Source organism: Falco punctatus (genome assembly GCF_963210335.1).
Source record: "Falco punctatus genome assembly, chromosome: 8".
Taxonomy (NCBI): Eukaryota; Metazoa; Chordata; class Aves; order Falconiformes; family Falconidae; genus Falco; species Falco punctatus.
The window spans coordinates 6,229,545-6,250,516 of NC_137588.1; the positions used below are offsets into that span (position 1 = coordinate 6,229,545).

The following is a 20,972-nucleotide window of genomic DNA, read 5'->3' on the forward strand; positions in this document are numbered from 1 at the left end:
GAGGCTGAGCTATGCTCCATCCTGCCCCTGCCAGGTGATCTCTGCCACAGCACAGGCGGCAGCTCAGCCAGCCCTTTCCGTAACAGAGCCGCTTGTTTTTCTTTTCTTTCTCTCTCTTGTCTCAGGAGGTGGGGGGGATTGGCAAGGAGCTGCAGGGAAAGCCACTCGGCCGTGCCTGTGGGCGTGGGGCCGGCCCCATCCCTCTCCTGAGTGGCTGGAGAGGCGCCATGGGTGTGGGCAGCGGGACAGCGGGGCAGGGGGGGATGGTGGAGGTCTGTTTCAGGTAGGGGCTGAGGTGGGTTGGGTGGAAGGAGGAGAAAGAACATACAGACCTCACCGGTTCTCCCAGCCAACACCCCAACGAACGTCAGAGTCGCCACTGACAGCCCCCCATCCTCAGGACCCTGCTGGCAGCCTCCTGCAGCCGCGTACATCCTGGGCTGGCGGCGGGTTGGCACGGCACCGACTCTGCCCGCAGCGGAGGGCACGGATGGACAAGTGGCCTTAGCTCGCACAGCTGGGCCAAGCAGGCGCAAAGCCAGTGGAAGGCCCTGTCTCCCCTTAAACTCCCCATCCACAAGTCCGTAGACGCAAACAGGTCTGTGTGAGCACCCCGGACACGGCTCACTGCCAGCACAAAACTGGTCACCAACTGCTCTCCAGCTATGCACCCCTCCCATACAATCCCCTCGCAGCCCCCTGCCAGACCCCCGGCCCCTCACAGCACAGGCAGCATCACCCCCCAGCTGGAGGTGGTGTTGGGAACCCTTGGCCCCTGCAAAGTCCTGCTGCACCAAGCTTTTGAGCATGAAAAGGAAGCAATCAGGCCGTTCCCATGTCTCGTGTTTATTGGACTGATTATTTTCATTGGATGGAGGAAAGCCTTTGGGAGGCCTGGAAGCACACGGAAGAGGCTCGAGGTGGCAGTAAGCGATGCTGGGATCCCAGCGAGCAGGTCCCAAGTGATGCCTCCCCACCACCGGCTCAGCTCTGTCCCCGTCCCTGTCCCCTGCCTCATCCGCAGGGAAAGATGGCGGCGATTTTTCCCACCCACGACCAAAATCCTTGAGCAAGAGTGGTGGGTGGGCAGACGACCGGCGCAACCCGTGGCCGCTCCGCCGGCAGCGAAGCAGCTCCCAGTCCCCAGCCAAAGTGCCAGGTGCGGGGAGAGGTCCCGCTGGTGACATCTGGTCCCCGCTCAGAGGTCTCAGCAAGCCACCATCCATCCCAGCTGGCCTCAGGAAGCCCCTCCTGGCCCGTGGTGCCGGGAGCGAGCGCTGCTCCCACCACGCTGGCAGGATGGGTTCGGCCGTGGCAGGAGGCGGCGGAGGTCGGCGGGGGGGTCTCACCTGGCGTTGATGAGGTACTGCGCGAGGCTGATGTTTGCAGGGGTTCCTGTGATGGTAATTTGGCGCTCCGATGACCCTTCCGTGGCGTTGGCGATTTTGATCTGCGCTCCCGACATCTGCCGAATTTCATTGATTTTGGTCCCTTGGCGTCCAATTATGCAGCCTATTAGCTAGAAAAAAAGCACGGGGGGAACGTCTGAGAAGCGGCAGCTCTGGCAGTCACCAGACATGAGCACAACCGCACGGCGCTGGCCAGAAGCCTTCCTCCCTCTGCCCTGGGGCGCGAGTGACCTTAATGCTCATGAAAACAGGAGACAGCCAGCCCCGGGGTGAATCCCACCTGCATGTGAGCATGGTCCTCCCAGGGCAAGTCCAGCAGCCTGCCTCGCTCTGCTCCTCAGGGGCAAATTTCAATTATCCACACACAATGCCCAGCATCTCAGAGGGCTTCAAGAAGGCCGAGGTGTTATACCGGCTCATTTCGGTAATAATAATTTTCATGGTCTAATAATTGGTCAACGTTTTGCAAGGATGGGAGTTAGTCACATTTCAGACTGTGCTCTGCACTCATCCCCTTGCCAATCAAGCAGACCTGACGGTGGCTATACAGGGTGCATTACCAGAAGAAAACAAGCCCACTGCCTTCCCCGGGGACAGCCCAACCCCAAGAGCCCCTCCTCAGCTGGTGCAGCCACACACCACTGATAGCTTTGCATTGCTCACCCCATCCCACAATTCTTCTACCCTGCTGGGACATCCTCACTGCCTCTGATACTCCCTTCAGCTCTTCTGGGGCAACACAAGGGCTCTCCAGCACGCACACCTCTGACAGGAGATCACCGTGCGGCTGTGGCACCAGCAGAGGAAGAGAATCCTACTTCAAAACATGTCTTTCACACGCTTGTGAAAAAATCAGAGCCAGCTGGAGGTTTGAATTTCCTCAGCTGCCTGCCCCTTGACTTTCCTCAATGGTCCTCAATGGCTTGAACTTCAACAGTCTTCATCTTTGCTCTTGCTCATTTGTGCATCAAACTATGGTTCCCTCAAGCACCTCCGCAGCTTGGTAGCACATACCGAGATGTCCACTTTACCAACACAGGCATGCAGTGTTTCTGCATGCTTCTCTTGGCCATCAGCATTTGAGCTCTTTACCAAGGTCGCACCTGGGAATATTATACGTGGGACATCCATCTTGAGAGCTGCTGGGTTTCTGTCACTGTAGAAGTGCAGACAACTACTCCTCCAAATGTTCACCGGTCCTTTTGTCAGATCATGGGGCTACCTTAGTGGTTTGTCCCATACGGACCTGAATATAAACCCCACTGCAGTGCTGGAAGGGTATCAACTATCTCAGGGGCTGCAGTGGGGTGTTTGGCCCAACAGCTGCCCATTCTGGTCTTCACGACGCAGAAGTAACTCAGAGATGCTACAGCAAATGAAAATCCCTTACAGATGGAACCTGCGGGGGAGACCTGAGGAGCCAGACTAGACACAAGTTCAGCAACAGCCAAGCTGAACAGCATTCAGGTTTCTCCTGACAGTCAGAGGAGAAACAAGATGAGTATCATCAGATTTCCTTGAACTGCAGCACAACCCCAAGCTGATCTACACCACTAAACCACACCTGTAGACCCTTTGCTTTAAGAAACACAAACCTGTCCTCCACTTCCAGGGAAGGTGACATCCTTCAAAACAACAGGAGGCAGAGCTAAGGAGGCATTTTTCAGTGGGCAGAGGGATGCAGGTGATGATGTTCAGTGCTGTGCAGGTCTGATGAGAGCTGGGCTTCTGGTGAGCGAATGCTCCGAGTGCTCCTGCGTCCTGTGGGAGGTCCCTTGGCATCTTTTTCTCCCATGTGGGCCCTTTTGCAAGGGTATTTGATGTTCCTGAAGATACCCTCATTGCTGCCAGGGCTATGGTCCCCCATGCTTGACAGACATGACTGTTGCAACCTAAGGAGCACTTGCAAAGCTCCTTGCAGCCTCTCAAGGGGGATCCCTGCTGGTTGGACAGAAACAGATCCAGGATCAGCCCTGCTGCTGTATCCCACAGGCTCCTCTGCGTAGCCTTCCCACAGTGCTCAGCCCTGGGGCAAAGCATCTCCAAGGGTTTCAGCCAGCAGATGCTTGGAAGCTGTTTCACTGCCATGTTTCTCAGGTGGAAGGAGGCCTGGGTACACATCCTGGAGGAGCAGAGGTGCCCAGCAGCTGCAGCCAGGTTGCTGCTCTTCCCTTGCACTGTCTTGAGTTGGTGAACAGCAGGAAGAAGTAGCGACAGCTGCCAGACCCGATCCAGAAACTCCTGATGAGGACGGGCTGAAGATGCTTACATGTGATCCAGATGGGGACAGAGACTGGAAGCCATGTCACCATTTGCCCTGATCCTGATTTGAGCGCAGGCTAGTTAACCCACAGAGACCCACGGGCCAGTCCAGAAGCAAGTGAGACCCATGGATTCAGGTGCCAGCTGTGTTGGGCTCTCCATCCCTCCTCCTCCCACCTGAGCATCCCCACGCACTCTCCTCACACTGCTCCATGCCCAGCATGACTCCAGCCTCCTTCCAGTGAATATCCCAGTCCAACATCCACTTTCCCACAATGCCTCCATCCGTAAGACCCAAAAGCTGCCTGCCACCAGTACTAAGATGAGACGCACCATCCTTCAGACGCCTGTGTGGCACTTTGTGGCATCAGAAAAATTATTTACTTACCTCCACTTCAACTCGCCCCGCCCCACCCCCCAGTAACTACGCTTGAGCTGAAACATCATCTCAGATCTGCCCGTGCTAGATTAAGCAATTGTGGTTTAATCAGGGCTGGCTCGGGAGCTCGCTCCCCTTCCCAGTGCTGTCAACTGGGCATGTTTCATGAGCACTGAGTTCACTTGGAAAGGGAAAAGGACCATTAAGGGGGATTATGCCTAGAAAAGCTACCAACATGGTGTAGTCCAACAGGCGCTTTATGCTACAGGCTGATCCCCAACAGACTGCACAGGGCATTAGTGAACCTGGTGAAGGGGCATCTCTAATCATAATTAACAAAGTCATATGCCTGCAGCTTATTTTTATATATATATATATATACACACACATATACACACACACACAAAGACATGTATATCTATGTGTAAACACACGCACACACACACGTGCTGAGGAAGCACTTGGATTTACTTACATCATTGGGAATGGTGAGTTCATGAGTACTGGCCGGGGGACTGGCATCCAAACCTGGACATATGCAAGGGAAAATGGTTATAGCTTGAAGAGGCAGCGCGGCGGAGCTCCACTGCTTTCCTGCAACAGTCAACACTGCAAAGGCTGCGTCCTGCTCCAGGGCTGGGAGGGGAAGGGGATCACACACTTTGGTACAAGGAGGAGGAAGATGGTTGCTACCTGACTCTGCTGGAGGTGGGTGCCACCTTCCCCTGCATCCCTCGAGCTGGCCTCGCAGGCGCTGCCCCATGAGTGCCTCACTTCCCGCCTTCCGTCTTCCCACCGGGAATGCCTTCAGAGGAGGGTGCGTTATCGTGTAAGGTTGCAGCATCACCAGAGAGAGGTGGGAAAAGCACTTTCCCACGAAGTCCTCCTCAACACAGCAGCAGACAGCCTGCCGGCTAGGAAACCCAGCCCCAGAGGCAGGCAGCCTGCCACGGGGAGGGCTGTCCACACACCCTCTCAGCCCTCCCTGGACACAGCGGCACAGCCGCTCGGTTACGGCAGCAGCTTGGTGCCCCAAATCCGGCTTCCCGGGGGATCCGGCATCACTAGTAGAGGGCTGCCTGCAAAGTCCTTTGCAAGTTAAAGCCCCACAGATTTGCACACTGAAGCTAATCCAAACTGCTAAGACGTGCACGCTAGCTGGACCCAGGACCGATGATCCCTCTTACTCCCGAGGGAAAGCAAGGTGAACTGTATGAAGAGTTAGAGCCTGCTTCCCTACAGAATTACATGGCAAGGAGCAAAGGCAGCAATACGCTTCCCCCAGCCTCTCCTGAGTCAGAGAGAGCACTCTCCGCAGTGGGAAAGGCTGGAGCCACAGGCTGCCCTGTGTGTGCACCCCAGAGGCAGGAGGACAGCATGCCGTAATGCTCCTAGGCCAGGTCAAACCCTGCCTCTCCCACAGGATTCCTTATGAAACCACCTCAACACTGAAGCAGGGATGTCCTGTGTCAAATCTGCAAGAGACAAGCTGTCTGGTGGCTCACAGGAATTTGCAGCGACTGCAAAAAAACCCCTCACCCGCATGATATAAACTACTGATGAAGGCTTTTAAAAGCAGCGTGTGTGAGAGGATGGAAGACTGCAAGGTCTGTACCCAAGGAAAGAGGGGAGTAAGGAGGTGCAGAGCAAAGAAGCACAAAGAGACTGGAAGTGCTGGGCTGCTACAACACAAGACAGCAGCAGCACCGAATTCCTCACGCCACACGGCAATATGCCACTACCTTAATTGTGCTGCGCAGCTACTGCAAGCAATGGTCAAGTTTTGCTGGACTGCATTTCCATCGAGGCCCTCTGCGCTGAGGAAGAGGAGCTCCCATCCAGTTTTGCCGGCAACAGCCGCATAGGTTTTAAAACCCAGCAGGTCTGAACTGATGTCTGTCTGGGTACCAGCGCTGTCAAAGCAAAATTTCTAAAATACTGAAATGAAGCTTTACGTTGCAATCCCATTTCAGCATCACCCCTCTAGAAAGGAGAATCCTGGGTATCTTCAGTGCGCTCATGCATGATTCCTGCGCTTTCCCAAATGCAGCTTCTGAGCTGTAACTCCCTTACAGAGACATGACGCCTGGGTACACCATGCAGGCATCTGCTTGCAGGAGGTCTCTTTACCACATTTTTCACTTGGGAGCGCACAGTGGAGGGGAAATGCAGGAGGTGGAGATGCAGATCCTCCACTCGGCAGCCCTATGCCCTCCTTCACCCGTGCCAGGTGCACTAACGCCAAAGCCTGCACAAAACACCTCCTGCCCAGCCTTTACACAGCGGGCAATGCTTAACAATGACTTCATAGCACCCTGCACTGGAAGACACACTTCTCCAGCCCTGGACCATCTTTCACACCGAGCCTCCTCACAGTTCTGGGCAAGGTGGACTGCAGCTAAGACAACTATGTGTCCCTCTGGGTGTGGGTGTCCCTGTCTCTTGACCATGAGTTACAAGGTCCAGCTCCGTAGCAGCCTGGGTATGGCAGAAAACGTCTCCTGAAGGGAGCAGAGCGCTGGGGATGGGCTCAGAGGAGCATTGAGGCACTCCAAGGTCTTTGGAAATGCAAGGTAGGCTCCTCAGCCTCACAGATAGTGTCCCCTACCCCACACTCAGATGCCAAGGGTGCTGCTAGAAGCCCTTGGGGCCCACAGTGCCCCCACCCCTGCATCACAAGTCCTTCTCCATTACCTGGGGATTGTTTATTTTAGCACACCACATCCTTCCTCTTTGATATGCACATGCAGTCCCCACCGATGTACTGGGGGGTGGGGTGGGGTGCTCAGGGCAGGATTAGTGCCTGGGGTGATCAAAGGGCAAAGCAGGGCATGCAGAGAAAACAAGGCTGTGCAGGTCACTATCATGAAATCTACATTTACTGTGGTCTTGTGGGGTCTATTTACTAGGGCTATGTTTGCTTTCATAGTTAGGCAATGTCCCCAGGCTCTTTAGAGGCATGCATGGGATGCACCCTGCCTGCCCCCAGAGCATGCACGTGCCCCAGCTGTGCCCAGGGGAGGTCTGGCTCACATCAGGTCTGGCTCACATCGCCTGTGAGCCACCAGGTCTCAGGATAACTCCTCTAAGCAATGGTAGGTTCTAAGAGACAAGCACGTTCAGCACATACGGATGAATGTGCGGGACATTGGACATCAAAATTTCTCCAAGATTACAGCCATGCTTCAGCTCCTCGGGGTCCTGTCCCACTGAAAAAGCAGCTCACCTTGAATGGCTTAGATGGCTAAAATTGCATGCCATTTCTGTTCCCACAGGCATTTTCCTACTGTTTCTAAGCAAAGTTTATGCAAAATTAAATTAAATAAGGTGATAACTCTGATGTCTTTCTGTTACACAGATGGCAGTCACACGCAAACATCAAAAAACTAGGCAATAAACTCCAGGCACTTTTCTTTTGACATGCTGTACACAGGAGAAAGGCAGGCACGGTGCTGCCTGGCCTCTCCCTGCCCACCAAGAAAAACCTGCCGTCTTCTGCACAAGTACCACAATTTATCTAAGAGCACAACAATGGCACAGTCCTATTTAAGAAATATATTTCAACAGAAGCCTGCTTATTTCCCTGTAGCTTTGTGTTTTACCTGATGACTGGCCCATCAGATTTTGAGCTTCTTCGGAGGAATGTAAGGGCAGCTTTTCTCCTGAAGAGCAAAGAAGAAACAGGTTTAATGCTTTTGCCTTCGAGGAGATAAGCAATGTCACTTCATCTAGGAAGCTCAAAATATGATGAACATACTGTCAGAAAAGGCATTTCCAACCGGCACTTTGACCATCGAGTAAACAAAGGTACTTTAAGTATCTCCATCCCCTGCGCTCTATCTGCTTCCCAGGTCACCGTGAAAACGCCAGCCTTGGGACAAGGCTGCTGCACCACGCCAGGGCTGGCTGTCCTCCCTTCAACGCAGCTCCCAAAGGCCGCAGCTCCTTCCCATTGCTCCCCCAGGCATGGGGGTGCTGTCCTGCCTGGCTCAGCACCGCTCCCCACGCATGCCAGGGCAGCACACCCAGCTGGCACTGAGCTGGTCCCCCTGGGAAAGCGGGGATGTCCCACCAGGGTCCAGATCAGCACACAGCAGGGGATGCCACCTCCTCTGGGTGGGGAAGGATGGGAGGCTGGCACTCATCGCTTCTGCTGGGAAAGCCAGCAAAGCTGGGAGCAAGGTAAGCGTGGCTTCACAGGAGCAGTCCAGGCGTGCGCGGTTAATGGCTGGGAGCTCGCCCATGAGGACCATAACCCCCAAACATCCGTCTAGTCTCCCTGATAACCTTTTCCCACGGACATTGCAACTCCAGTTTTACTTGCCCTGCTTGTTTCCATTAAATAGCATGAGTTTAGAAAGAGAGAGAAACTCTACAGGTAAGAAGAGAAGGATATCTAGAAAGGGCGTGTGGGTACGTACCAGGGAAAGCGGGGGTGGTCTGTCCAAGGGGAGTAAAGGGGGTTTGCTGCATAGCCAACTGGTGGAGCTTGGTCAACTGCTGAGGGGTAGGAGGGACATTAGAGCTAAGAAGGTTATTGTCATAGAGTACAACAAGTCACACCGAAAATCAAGAACAAAATTAAAATGGAAGGAAAAAAAAGAAAACAAAACCAAAAAAAACCAAACCAGGAAGCCATGGTGAGACATGGCAAAAACATTAGCAGAAGGACTTGGCCTGGGTAAAATGCAATAAAGCCCAAATCTTTTGCAGAAGTGCTTGGTCAAGGTCTGAAGTACGATACCAGCAAGAAGCCCATGCTTAGTTTTCGCCCCTCGTCAAATGGTTCAGCTCCTTCACGGCGAGCGAGCGGCTGCCTCAGTGCATGGCCGGCTGCTGCAGCAGTGGCAGGGCTGCTCCCTGCGGCGCTTTCAGCCATCGCCTTCCCCTGCTGGGCTCCACAGCCTGCAATCAGAGGCTGCTGCTCGCGTCAGGATAGCTTTAGAGTGGAGGAGCCATCCCAAAGGCACTGCCAGGCTGGTGGGCATCACGTGCCAGCAGCCAGAAGACCCCTCTTTGTGCTGCTGGAGCTGCATTGTGACCGCTTATCCCCACAGCAAAGGCTCTCATGCTGCGCCTCTGGTGGGAAGCGCCCCGGGAGATGGACAAACTGCGGCTCTGAACGTCAGCTCATTACAAGCACAGGCCCCTTAGCAGAACAGGGAAATATGGGCTTCAGCCGTGACCAGTAGGTATTTCAGATCCTTGTATCCCTTGTTGTGCCGGGTAGGTTTTCGTGCCCCGTCACGAAGCGGTTGCATAACAAGGAGTTTATTTGGAATACATTTTGTGCTCTGTTTCACTGCTCCAAATTAAAAAAAAAACACAAAAACAACAACAACAAAAAAAAACCAAACCAAAAACCAAAACAACAATAAACCAAAAGAAAACAAAACAAACCAGGCTGAAGTCTAGCAGTGAGCAGGAGGGAGGCTCTTTAACACCTCCCGCTCATGATTTCACAGGTGCTCAGAGGGTTGCCAGGATCGCATCATCCCCCGAACGCAAACCGCTTGTTGCACCCATCCCCTCCCTGACGAGGGAGTTTTGATTTTGACATTTTGTGGGGAAACAGTACTCAAAACCTCCTTGCTCCTGCAGCGTGGCTGGGGAGGGAGAGCAGGGAGGTCTGGCTGGCAGCGGTGAGGGGGAAGCACTGGAGAGGGCAGCCCCGGGGGGCTGAGCACACCAGAGGAGAGGCTGGAGGGAGGCAGTGGGGAGAGGGAACGCCTGCAACTCCCCGGAAAGGTCCTGAGGGAGCCCTGCCTGGCAGAGGCGTGAGGACTCCCAGCCTCCGCCGGTTCAGGGGAGAGGTCTGTCACCCCACGAGAAGAGGTGCGGGCACACCTCTCCTGGGCGCATGGAAAATAAGCCCAAGGTGTGCTGCGGTGGGTTCCTGCCAGAACACAGGCAGCTGCGGATAGGACCAGGCGCGCCACCGCTCCTGCAGGTAGCAGGGACAGACACCATATGAAAAGCTGTCATGACATGATTCTGGATAGAATCATGGAGTCATTTAGGTTGGAAAAGACCTTTGAGATCACCAAGTCCAACCATTAACCCAGCACTGCCAAGCCCACCACTGAACCCTGTCCCCAAGCACCACAGCCGCACATCTTTTAAACCCCTCCAGGGATGGTGACCCCACCGCCTCCCTGGGCAGCCTGTCCCAGGGCTTCACCGCCCTTTCGGTGGAGAAATGTTCCCTCACACCCAACCTAAACCTCCCCTGGTGCAACTCGAGGCCGTTTCCCCTTGTCCTGTCGCTCGTTCCCTGGGAGAAGGGACCGACCCCCCCTGCCCAAAGCCCCTGTCAGGCAGCTGCAGGGAGCGATCAGGGCCCCCCTGAGCCACCCCCTCTCCAGGCTGACCCCCCTCAGTGCCCCCAGCCCCCCCATCAGCCTTGTGCCCCAGCCCCTTCCCAGCCCCCTGCCCGGCTCTGGACACGCTGTCGGACGTGCTGGGGGAGACGTGTCAACGGCTTTGCTGAGGCCGGGGCAGATGCCACCCACAGCCTTTCCCTCACCCACTCGGCAGGTCACCTTGTCACAGAAGGGGATCAGGATGCCAAGCAGCACCCGCCTTTCATAACCCCGTGCTGGCTGGGACCGATCCCCGGCCGTGCTGCACGTGCCTTGGCGGTCAGGGTGATCTGCTCCGTAACCTCACCGGCACCCAGGCCAGGCTGACATCAGCATCTGCTGCCTTTTAATTTAAGAATTATCCTGTTTTCTATCAAATTATACCCAGGTGCACCCTGTTGGCAGAGCTCTTTGTTACAACTTGTCCCACTGGCAGAACTCCAGATGAAACCTCCTGCTTCTTTCCTGGCACTGCAGAGGAGTGCCGGGAAGGCAGAGCCCCTCGGGCTCCAACCATGCCCTAGGGTAGGTTCCCCACCCCCTGTCAGAGGAACCACCAAAATCCTTTCTAACACTGATCTAGCAGAAGTTTAAGACATGGTTTGGATAGCGGTATTTAGCAAACAACCATAATAACAGCAACAAAAAAGCCTACAAGAGGAGAGGATGGCTACACCTAGGTGTTCAAGTGAAAGCTGCTACGTGAGTGCTTGTGGTGCACGAAACACCTCCTCTCCTGTTCCCTGGAAAAAGCTGAAAGCAAACCCCTGGGAGCATTTCTTCAAACTCCGGTTTTCCCCGCAGACCAGAGGTGAGTTCTCCCACCTGTGCTGCTGGGAGGGACCGGACTGGGCAGGAGAGCAGCGCTGGGACCAACATACAGCCACACTGAGCATCATTAGGTACCCACAGCAATGCCCGGCTATACCTCATCAGCTGCCAGCCTGGTGCATACCCTGGTTGAGGAGCTTTCCTGTGCTCAACATTGACTTCACGCCCAAAGACCCCTGACTCCCAGCCGCCACGGCCATCCTTTCATCTCCACTGTAAATCTCATGCAGGCAGGTAGCTACACATCACATCCCAAACAACTCACAAGGTCAATGCTGAAGCTCTTCATGAGCAAAAACTCCCACTGATCTGTTTTTTTTCTTTTCCCCAGGGGAGGAAATCAAGGCAGGAGCTTGCATTTTAGCTTTGACATATGAAATTCTGCCCGCTCTGCAGTCATGGGTCTGCAAAAGGCATCCACTAAACACAGACACCTGCGAGAGCAAGGGCAGTGCCCTAAAATCACGTTCAAGATTGGATTCTGCACAGAGCAGTGTTTAACACGACTGATCCTTGCCAGAGAGCTACGAGAGTAAGGATGGGGCGCATGGCCCCCCCATGAACAACTTTTTCCAGATCTCAGCAAATGTGCTGAGAGTAGGGCAGAGCACAGGCAGCAAACGTATTAAATGTATTTTATTCCTGTCAATCAGAGGAATATAATAATGAGAAAACCACTAAGCTGTCACCACCACTTGCAAAGCAAAACTGGGACAAAGAATATATTGATCTACCCTCACTAAATACGCTGGTGTATTTATTTATATACCGCTTAGGGAGGAAAAGTGAAGCGCACACAGTTAAGAATATTTCTTAGCAACCGTCACAGCAGCCTGTTCAAAGTACATACATACTGGTATCACATGGAAAATCAAAGCCTTCACTAAACTGGGTGAAATCACTGCTCCTAAGATCAAAATCCAGCCTACAGCTCCCAACTGTTCCCAAGGGGAGTGTGCATTCATGGTTTCAAACAGCCTTGCCCTGTTCTCAATCATGCAAAAAGTAATCCCATGATTTAATACCCAACGCGCCCATCGGAAAGAGGAACACTGAGCTACCTTCCACTCCTCCCACACGTGGGATGGCTGGGAAGGCTTTCCACCCACACCACACCGCTGACAACTAAGCCACATCCCCACAGTGGCACTTTGTGCTCAGCCACCACTGCAGAGCCCTGGTGTGCCAGCAAAGAGGAGCCTCTGCAATGGGACTCACCAGGTATTTTATCCCCTCTGGAACACACTTAGAAGATCCCAGCTTTTTCCAAGAGTTCCCCGGCACGGGTCAGCTGTGACGACCCCCGAAGCCGAGCAGCTGTCTGCTACCGACAAGGAGCTGCTGGCATTGCAGTGCGTCACTGCTGCTTTTCATCGAGAAAGCCTTTAAAATAGACTCAGTTTCTATTTCTGTTGGTACTTCTACGTACATGCCAGCAGATGTTCCCTAGATGTCCCCCCACAAACATGCTCTGGCTCCCTCACCCAGCCCAAGCACGGGAGCCTGGCACGAGCAGGGGGATCTGAGATCTGAGCATCAGCAAAGCCCATCTGCGCTGCAGGTCTGAGCAGCGCCCATTCTCCGCACCAAGGCGTGTGAGGCGAAGCAGGGACCGTGCCTGCGGTGCCCCGACCCCCCTGGGCGACAGCGAGCCAAACCCACGAGACAGCCATCAAACCCAGGGTGACCCCATCGGTCTGGGGTCCAGCCCCCGCAGGGAAGACAGAGCCAAGGTGAGACCCAGTTGTGTGGTGGGGGACCGTCCTCTCTGTTCTTCCACGGGATGCAGGTGGCATTTTGCCCAACCTCAGCGCCTGCTTCCAAGTCACCCGAAGGAGGACCCCCAAAAAGGCACGTCCCCCTGCCCAGGCTTCAAGCAAGAAACCACGCACCGCTGGAGCTCTGGCTTCTCCCCACCTCCCCAAGGCACTCAGCACCTAAATAAGCCCTTTGGCTTAGCAGCTTCTGAAGGACAAGGGGGAAATAGAAGGGAAAATCTTTTTTTTTCTTTTTTTGCTTCTTTTGATCATTTTGAGGCACAAAATGCATAGAGTATGGTTTCTCTCAGAACAAAGGGATAGCACTGAGAAATGCAAACAATTTAGCATCAGGCCAAGTCCTCAGAAGTAATAAAGTTTAGAGCTAATAGGTTAAAAGGCTATTCAAGGTATTACAGATACTACACACGGCCAGTTACTTTGAAAATATGCTATTAATATTATTGTCTAATATTAATATTATGTGAATTAGCAGTAGCATGCAGGTGACATAGAAGGGTATAAGAAAAATTAGGGTAAAACTCACATCCGGGTGTGGAATAGCGTATTGTCCCTGAATTGTATAGGCCTGCAAAAGAAAAAACCAGACGTTACTAGGGCTGGCAGGAGAAGGCAGCAAAGCCCCATGCCTCCGCTGGGACCGCCGTCCCCGGGCTTTGCTCCTTTCTGCCTGACGGGGGGTAAATGCTGTCAATGCAGGGGCTAAAAAGGAGCTCAGCCCCCACCCTGCCCTGCCCGGGACCCCATGCTACCCCCCACATAACCGAGCATGGGGAGCTAAGCGCCGTGACTCCGGCACACCTCTTCCCTCGCTCTGCTGCTGGTGAAAGGGGGGGGGGGGGGGCAGGATTTTGAATTTTGACTTAACCAGCTCCCTTTTGAGGCTGGAGGGGATGAGGGAAGCACTTTTCAAGCAGCAAGCGCTTGCTTGGTGCACCTCCCTGGCTAGCCCAAGGGAAAAGTCCCCCCCTCGCCCCGCCCCATGCCACATTAAATTCCCCGGGGCAGTGAGTCCTTGGGGAGGGAGGGAGGTCAACACCTCCGATCAGACCTGGAGCATGCTGAGCTACCTAACTTCAAGGGCTTGGGCTCAGTTTGGCTTTTCCAAAAGGAAAGAAACAGCTTTTCAAAGGTGCCAGAATTGCATGGAGCAGGAATATAAGGTTGGGCTTGGCTGTACAAAAGATATGCATCAAACCAGCATTATCTGTGGAGCGGATGCACGGTAACATCACCACTGCCCTTCACGCCTAAACGTGATCCTAGAAAGCAAGCCAGTGCAGTGAGTCTCTCCATATTTTCAGGTGCACAACTCTCAACGCGCTTTACATCTGCCCAGTATATTCCAGTGCTCTGCTGGGGGGAAAGGCATTGCCGTGCAGAAAGCCAGCTGGTGCTGGTGTCTCACCGAGCACAGAGAGGGCTCAGGGACAGGCTGCCTGCGCTGCAATGCCTTTCACTAGCCAGAAATGACAAATCCATGCAGATGTCTGCCAGGCAAATTGTTTAGTGTTTTTCCCACCATTTGTAGCAATCCTTTCTCTTTTGTAAATAACCTGAAAATAAGCACCACTGTGGGTAAAGAGCCAGACGCTAGAGAGCCCGATATTTAGAACTTAACCAACTAGCAAAACGTATCTCACTGGTTCACACATTCAGATGATTCTGAAAGAAATGGCAAAAGAGATGGATAACACTTTAAAAAGGGAGAGTAAAGATAGCCAAGAAAAAGAAAATAAAAAAAATCCAAAACTCTGAACTTCTGCAAATTTGCCACATCATTTGCAAACAGCAAAGTGCTTTGTGTGAGGAAAACCCCCAAAATCCTGGAGGATGAAGGAGGCAAAGCCCCATGCACAGGAATGGTAGTCCCAGTGCCTGCTAGCATCCCAGAGTGATGGGGACCAGTGTGCCTGTGGGGGATGTGGCAGAAGCTGCTGTGAAAAGTTATCTTTCTTGGCAGTTTAATTTGGTTGTTGGTTTTTGATTTGAAAAATTGATTAGAAAAAGCTAATGAAGGGCAGGAAGGTGTCTTGGACAGATATAACTCAACTCTGACGGCATCTGCCTGAACCTGCTGAGCTCCTGCAGGTTCAGCCCACCCCAAGGACCTCACAGCACCACTGTGTCACCTGCTGTCCTCTGCCCACCTGCCCCATGCCACCCCTGGGGCAGAGCCAAGGGGCTCGCCAACGGTCCCTCGGGGGTGGCAGGGAAGAGCTCTCATTTCTGAGATGGTTGCTTCTTCCCAAGACGTTGCTTCTGTGCAAGACACCAACTGTATGCCAGCAGGAGAAAGATTACCTCCACCTTACTCTCCCTTTTGAGAAGATAAGTTCACCAAGCAGCTGGACTCAAAGCTCTTTTCCAGGACGGCTGCTCAGGCCACATGACACACTCCTCCCGACTCTGGCAATGACTAAGACATGCTAATTGAGCATGCTGCCTGAAATAGCCTATGCTTTGGGCTTTGCTCCCATCCTTAGTTTGTCCTTCTGCTTATTTATTATGGTTGGGGAGAAATGAAATAACTCGTGTGGAGCTGCTCTGGATGGCATTAGCTGTAGCTTCATGGTGATGGCTCTACCTGGCTGCTGGAGCTCCTGGTAAAGTACCTCTCCTGCTAGATACTGGTACACCATGGCATGGTGGCATCTACAGGTGGGTCCTTGGTCACCAGGCAAGGTGAGTAGGTGAGGTGGGAAAAGCAATGGCTCAGACCCCCTCTTAAATCTGCCTCCTCAGCTTGTTTCATAAATCATGTGCTGCAGGAGCTGATTTTTATTGGCAGAATAACTGCCAGCTCACGTGGCACGTGTGTGCTACGGCTAGCCGACGAAGAAAAAATCTGCCGGTGCTTCCCAAGGGTGGCTAGAAACACCACATGGGGACTGCAAGCCTGCAGACCAACCACTGCAACGTCATTGAAGGCCATGTGATGCAGGCTCTCCCGCTGGCGCAGCTGAGCCCAGCTGTGCAGCAGAGGTTACGGGGCTTTCAGGGGAAGCAGCATCCCAAACCGTCCGAGCACCAGTGATGGGGCTATAACTCTTCCACGCGGGCTGCCCTGAACAGAGGCTCAGCACAGCCCTGGAGTGGCTGGGACAAGCCCTTCCTATCTCAGATCAATCACAACTACACAAAGTTATTTTTAATTGGACTAGAGATGCCAGAAAATAAACACTCGCAGCTGCTGTGAGAGGGCATTTTGTTCAACGAGGCTTTTCTCATTTTCTCCCTCACAGCGGTAACTGTTGGCAAATACTGAATTTGGGTCTAAAGAAGCAAACCCCAGCCTTTTCTTGGTGCACAAGTGCCCGGCAGAGCTAACACCCTCTTTCCCCAGGCTAGCCCTTCCCTTATCCTCCAGCAGCCATCACAGGAGCTAAGCCGTCAGCCCGGGCTTGCAAACAGCCAGTGGTTCTGCAAAGAGCTTTCAGTCCAGCTGCCGTGGCACGCAACGGATGGGATGACACCATGCAAGTCAGAAGGCAAGAAACCTGAGTGCACTAACGGGCAGCGGCTGGTGCTGCAGTAAAAGGCTGAGGTTGGCAGTGGAGGCTGCAAGCGGGTCGGCTCTTACCTGACCACCTGCAAAAATGACAGGGGTGGAGGCGGGCTTTGGGCGGTAGGGAATGGTGGCACCTTTTGGTGGGGACTAGGAAAAGGGACAAGGAGAGGGAGAGAGAACATTAGAACAGCTTTCCTGAAACAGCGGCAAAAAGAGCGTTAGAAAGCACCTAACGGAGCACGGCCCCCGGGGCCGCCGCCAGCAACACCCGCACCAGGCAAACCGCGTTTCTGGACAGGAGGACACAGGGGAAATCGGTGTTTAATGGACAACAAGGACAACCTGGGGTACGGGAGATCCCCTGCCATGGCATGGGCCCCTAAATCGCTTCCTGGACCTCTGCTGCCTCCCTTGCCTTCACCTCTGTTCTCTGCAAACTGCATCACCTAGTCTAGGCTTGAGCCCAATGCTGGAACGCAGCACCCTCCTCAAAACACCCCAAGGAGACCCTCAAGCAGCGAGGTGGGGAGGTACATCCATGGACCAGGCTTTTAATCCCTGGTCACCGGGAGCCTCCTCGTGCAGTGGCTTTGCAGCCTGAGAGCTCTTGCCCATCGAGAGCCCACCCTGGAGCCGTACCAGCCCTGCCGCGCGCAGGAGCTGTGCGTGGCATCGTCAGCACGGGCATCGGAAGGGGTAAGCAGCCCGGCTGAGTGACCCGGTACGGCGCTCAAGCTCTTTGACCCCTCTCATCTTCCTCACTGCTGGAATCAGTGATCTGGATTTGGTGGATCAGGATCAGCTTCAGGACTGGGTGTGATCTGTCACCATCCAAGCTGGGACGTGGGTGCTGCAAGGCACCGTCATTGTGGTCAAGACCTCCCATGCCCTGGTGGGCCGAGTGGCAGTGACCACTTTGTCCAAGGTGCTGAGCTCTGGAGGAGCCAGAGGCTGGAAATCCCTCTCCAACAACAACACCAGAGTTTCTAGAGATCTTATCCTAGAGCTGCGTGGTGGTAGCAGTCCTTGTGAGCAGCCAGCCAGACGCCAGCAGCAGAGGCACCGACCCGCGTGCACTCCCAAGCCCCCCTGCAGCAGCAGCTCCGCTCCGGCTGGGCAGGACATCTTGCTCCTTGTTGCTGTGGCCTGGCCAGTCCCTGGGTAGGTCCCAGCAGAAGCTGTAGTGATGAACATCAAGCTGTAGTGATGCATCCCACTGCGCGGTGCATGGGATCTTCTTACCCAAGTTATCTCTGTTGGTTTTCTCCTGGACTTAACTAACAGGCCATAAAGGAGATTATGGAGGTTTCTAGGGATCAGGAGAGCTTTCAGATAAAAGCTTCCTGGTTCTACCCAAAGTGAAATGACCCAGTTACTGCTGTGTAAGGACAGGCAATATAAATTACGCTATCTCATGGAAAATTCTTCATTTTTTCTGTACATTCTTTGAGACTCCTACTTGTATCCAACTGTCATATCCAAATCTTCCTGCTAAGCACAGGTCTGCAGGAAAGCTGTACGATCAAAGCACAGCCTCTGCTATCACAAACCTGCTTTTTCTTTTATTGCGTTACAGATATTGGAGGGGATGAGCAAGGATTTCTGCAGTAAGATAATTTAAGACTGAAAGGTTGTACGGAGCATCTCTGTGAACTGTTAAAGTCAGGGGACTTCCCAGATTTCAAACTGCAGGAAAACTCATGGGTTTTTCTCTTTCCCATTGCTGAGCCATACAGAGGAGCAGCACCCCTTGCTTTGGTCAGCAAGAACAGCAGCCACAGAATCACACCTGCAAGCATCACCTTGGGCCCATCTCTGCCACGGTCCGGAGCATGAGCTGGAGTCACCATGCAGCTAAAACTGCACTCCTCTGGCAGCAGAGCGTACCTGCCTGAGCATTGCTACCAGCCGTGGTGGGTAATGTGGCTCATGGCAACTCCTTCTTAGCTGTGCTGCTGCCAAAGTGAAACTGCTTACATTTGGATTTGCTTCCCTCTTGGAGCTTCTCGCATCTGGGGTGGCAGGTGTGGATGTGGGGCATGTGGATGTGGTCATGCCTGGCAACAAGCCATTGGCACAGCAGCATCAATCCATGGCAGAGATCTTCAAGCTCTGCTCGTCAGCATTTCTCCCAGAAAATGGCACCTTGGACACATGTCCACACACTCTACAGGCCCTGCTCTCCACCTGCCTTCCTCACTGCCTTTCCCATTGTGCCTCACTGGAGCCCAGCTTTGCGCTCCCAGTTCCAGCTCCCCCAGCACACGGGATGCACTGGCCTTCTCCTCCCAGCCATGGTCCTCATGGGACACCATGAGTCCCGTGCAGAGGAGGCCAGGCACTTGGAGTGGCTGCAGCCCCCATCCCCTTCCCATGGCACCCTGGGTGCTGCTGGGACACCAGGCTACAGCTGTCCCAGCCCACCTGGCCTCCTCCAGCACCCCTTTCTCCTGCAGCCACCCTGGGCTACGACACAAACCAGCTCCTTTGGGGCACCCGACCAGGCAGGTTTCCAGTGTGGGACTCTAGAAACAACAGACGATGGTGGGGAAAACACACTAGGTGCGCATCAAACGGAGGTACCAGGAAATGAGAGTGGTCCGACAACGCGTGGTGAAGGGTACGAGAGACACGCTCCACAGCTCCCAGCGCTGTTGTGGTGCCAGCTGGGTTTTTTTCCTATGTACTTTACCCCCTTTGTTACAGACTGTACCTCCAGCATCACCACACAGATCTGTTTGACACACTGGATAATTGCGTCGGGTGTCCCCGAGATTGTCACCGCCCGCTCCGTGGAGTTGGGCAGCATGTCCCCCGCCACTTGAACCTGAGCACCTGTTGACTGGAGACAGAAAGAGAGAGAAGGAGAAATCCCACAGCTGAATGCCTTTCCTCGCAGCCAGCTCCAGCTCCGACACTACGCGCCTCCCGAGAGCTGCGCTGCCCCGCGTGAGCTCCGATGTGGTGCCCTGCCTGCACCCACAGGACCACGTTGGTCAGGTGCCATGGGATGCTGCTCCTACATCAGCAGGATCATCCTGGGAAGCAATGTGATGCATGATGCTAGCAGCATATGGATCCCCCTTTCCAGGGCAGCTCCCCCTTGGTTACGGATCAGCTCTGAGGAGCTGCAATTACATGCGATAATGAAATCAGCTCTGACTTACCTCCCTGATTTCCTTGATCTTGGAGCCTCCTTTGCCGATCAGCGAACCGCACTGACTAGCCGGCACGACGAGCCTCAGCGTCACCGGAGGTTTGCTGGTAGCAGTGCTGTTGCTCATTGAGTTGGTTATGTCCTTGGGAAGGAAGAGTGCAACACATCAGCCCTTGGTATCTGACCAGCAGCCTGCCATCCAGGCCAGCCCCAATGCCCTGGGCCAGAGGAGAGGGGTCATGTCCCCCTGACTGCGGTTGGTCTCTGTCTGCAGCTGCATCACTGCGCATCCCTGCAGTTAATTAACTGTGAGACCTTTGGGACAGTTCACTGAAGCTCAGTCCTTGCCTAGTTAGAGATGTCTGGAAGGTTTTGTGCTGAGGTCATGTACCAGTTAAGCAAGTCCAGCCAGCCACACATGGGTTGGAGGTACCCAGGGCCATCTGCACTGCTGGCCCCAACGGTGGGCAATGCCAGAGCTCTGCTTGGCCGGCAGGCCACCCAAGGTCTAGGTGCAGACCCTTTCACTCTGCCCTCCTGGGGCGAACGGCTGACTTTTCTCACCTCCTCAAATTTGTAGGCGATCATGGCAAAAGCCTTGAAGATGGCATCGGTGGGGCCAGTGATGGTCACAATTCGCTCGGGACAGTTCCCCTCCGAGATGTTGATCCTAGCCCCGCTCTGGAAGGAGAAGAGCAGCCCTGGAATAGCCACAGCCAAGCAACCAGCGGGGATGCACCGGAGGCGCAGCCCTTCCTCTGAGTCAGGTCCTGTCTCAGCCTGGTCCCTGGCCATCCCCTGCTCCCCCACTCACAGCATCCCATCTAACTTTAAAAACTCCCACCCTTGCCCCCTGCGATGCTTCCAGCACTGCCTTGCCCCAACCCTCAGAACAGGCTTCCAAGCATCTGCTTTGGGTCTTTTACTGCAATGCAAACCCACACAACCAAGGAAAGACCAGCTCGTGGGATCACTGCTTGTAAAAGGAAGAGTTTTGCCTACTGATCTGGTAATTCCTTGCTAGCTGCATGCGCAAAGTCCTTGGACAAACTCAAGCATCTTACAAGTGACTTAATTTCAGTGTTTCATTAAGAGCAAATTCTTGGCTCTGGAAAACTCCTGAGAAATGTGATAGGGGTTTGTTTGAGTATAGAGCGAGAAAACTGGACCAAAAAGCTCTGGGGACAATTGCCTTGTGTGTCCTGACCCTGGGAGTTGCTGCACCCATCGCACAGGGCGATGTGCAGCTCCGGCCGTCGTCGTGCTGCACGCTGCTGGGCAGC

General features: G+C 54.0%; 1 protein-coding gene across 27 annotated transcripts in view; it reads right to left on the minus strand.

Moving 5' to 3' along the window:
- PCBP3 (poly(rC) binding protein 3) overlaps window positions 1-20,972 on the minus strand; it is a 67,661-nt gene that overhangs the window by 9,101 nt on the left and 37,588 nt on the right. For 9 of the 27 annotated variants that reach the window (XM_080399257.1, XM_080399256.1, XM_080399263.1 and 6 more), the window contains 9 exons: window positions 20,254-20,370; window positions 19,700-19,831; window positions 19,246-19,374; window positions 16,536-16,679; window positions 13,548-13,589; window positions 8,472-8,550; window positions 7,653-7,712; window positions 4,526-4,578; window positions 1,350-1,519 (listed from right to left, as the gene is read on the minus strand). In XM_080399257.1, the coding sequence (XP_080255383.1) occupies window positions 1,350-1,519; window positions 4,526-4,578; window positions 7,653-7,712; window positions 8,472-8,550; window positions 13,548-13,589; window positions 16,536-16,679; window positions 19,246-19,374; window positions 19,700-19,831; window positions 20,254-20,370 (926 nt within the window). The remainder of the gene's footprint in view (window positions 1-1,349; window positions 1,520-4,525; window positions 4,579-7,652; window positions 7,713-8,471; window positions 8,551-13,547; window positions 13,590-16,535; window positions 16,680-19,245; window positions 19,375-19,699; window positions 19,832-20,253; window positions 20,371-20,972) is intronic. The other 18 variants (XM_080399244.1, XM_080399264.1, XM_080399269.1 and 15 more) reach the window with 11 other exon arrangements.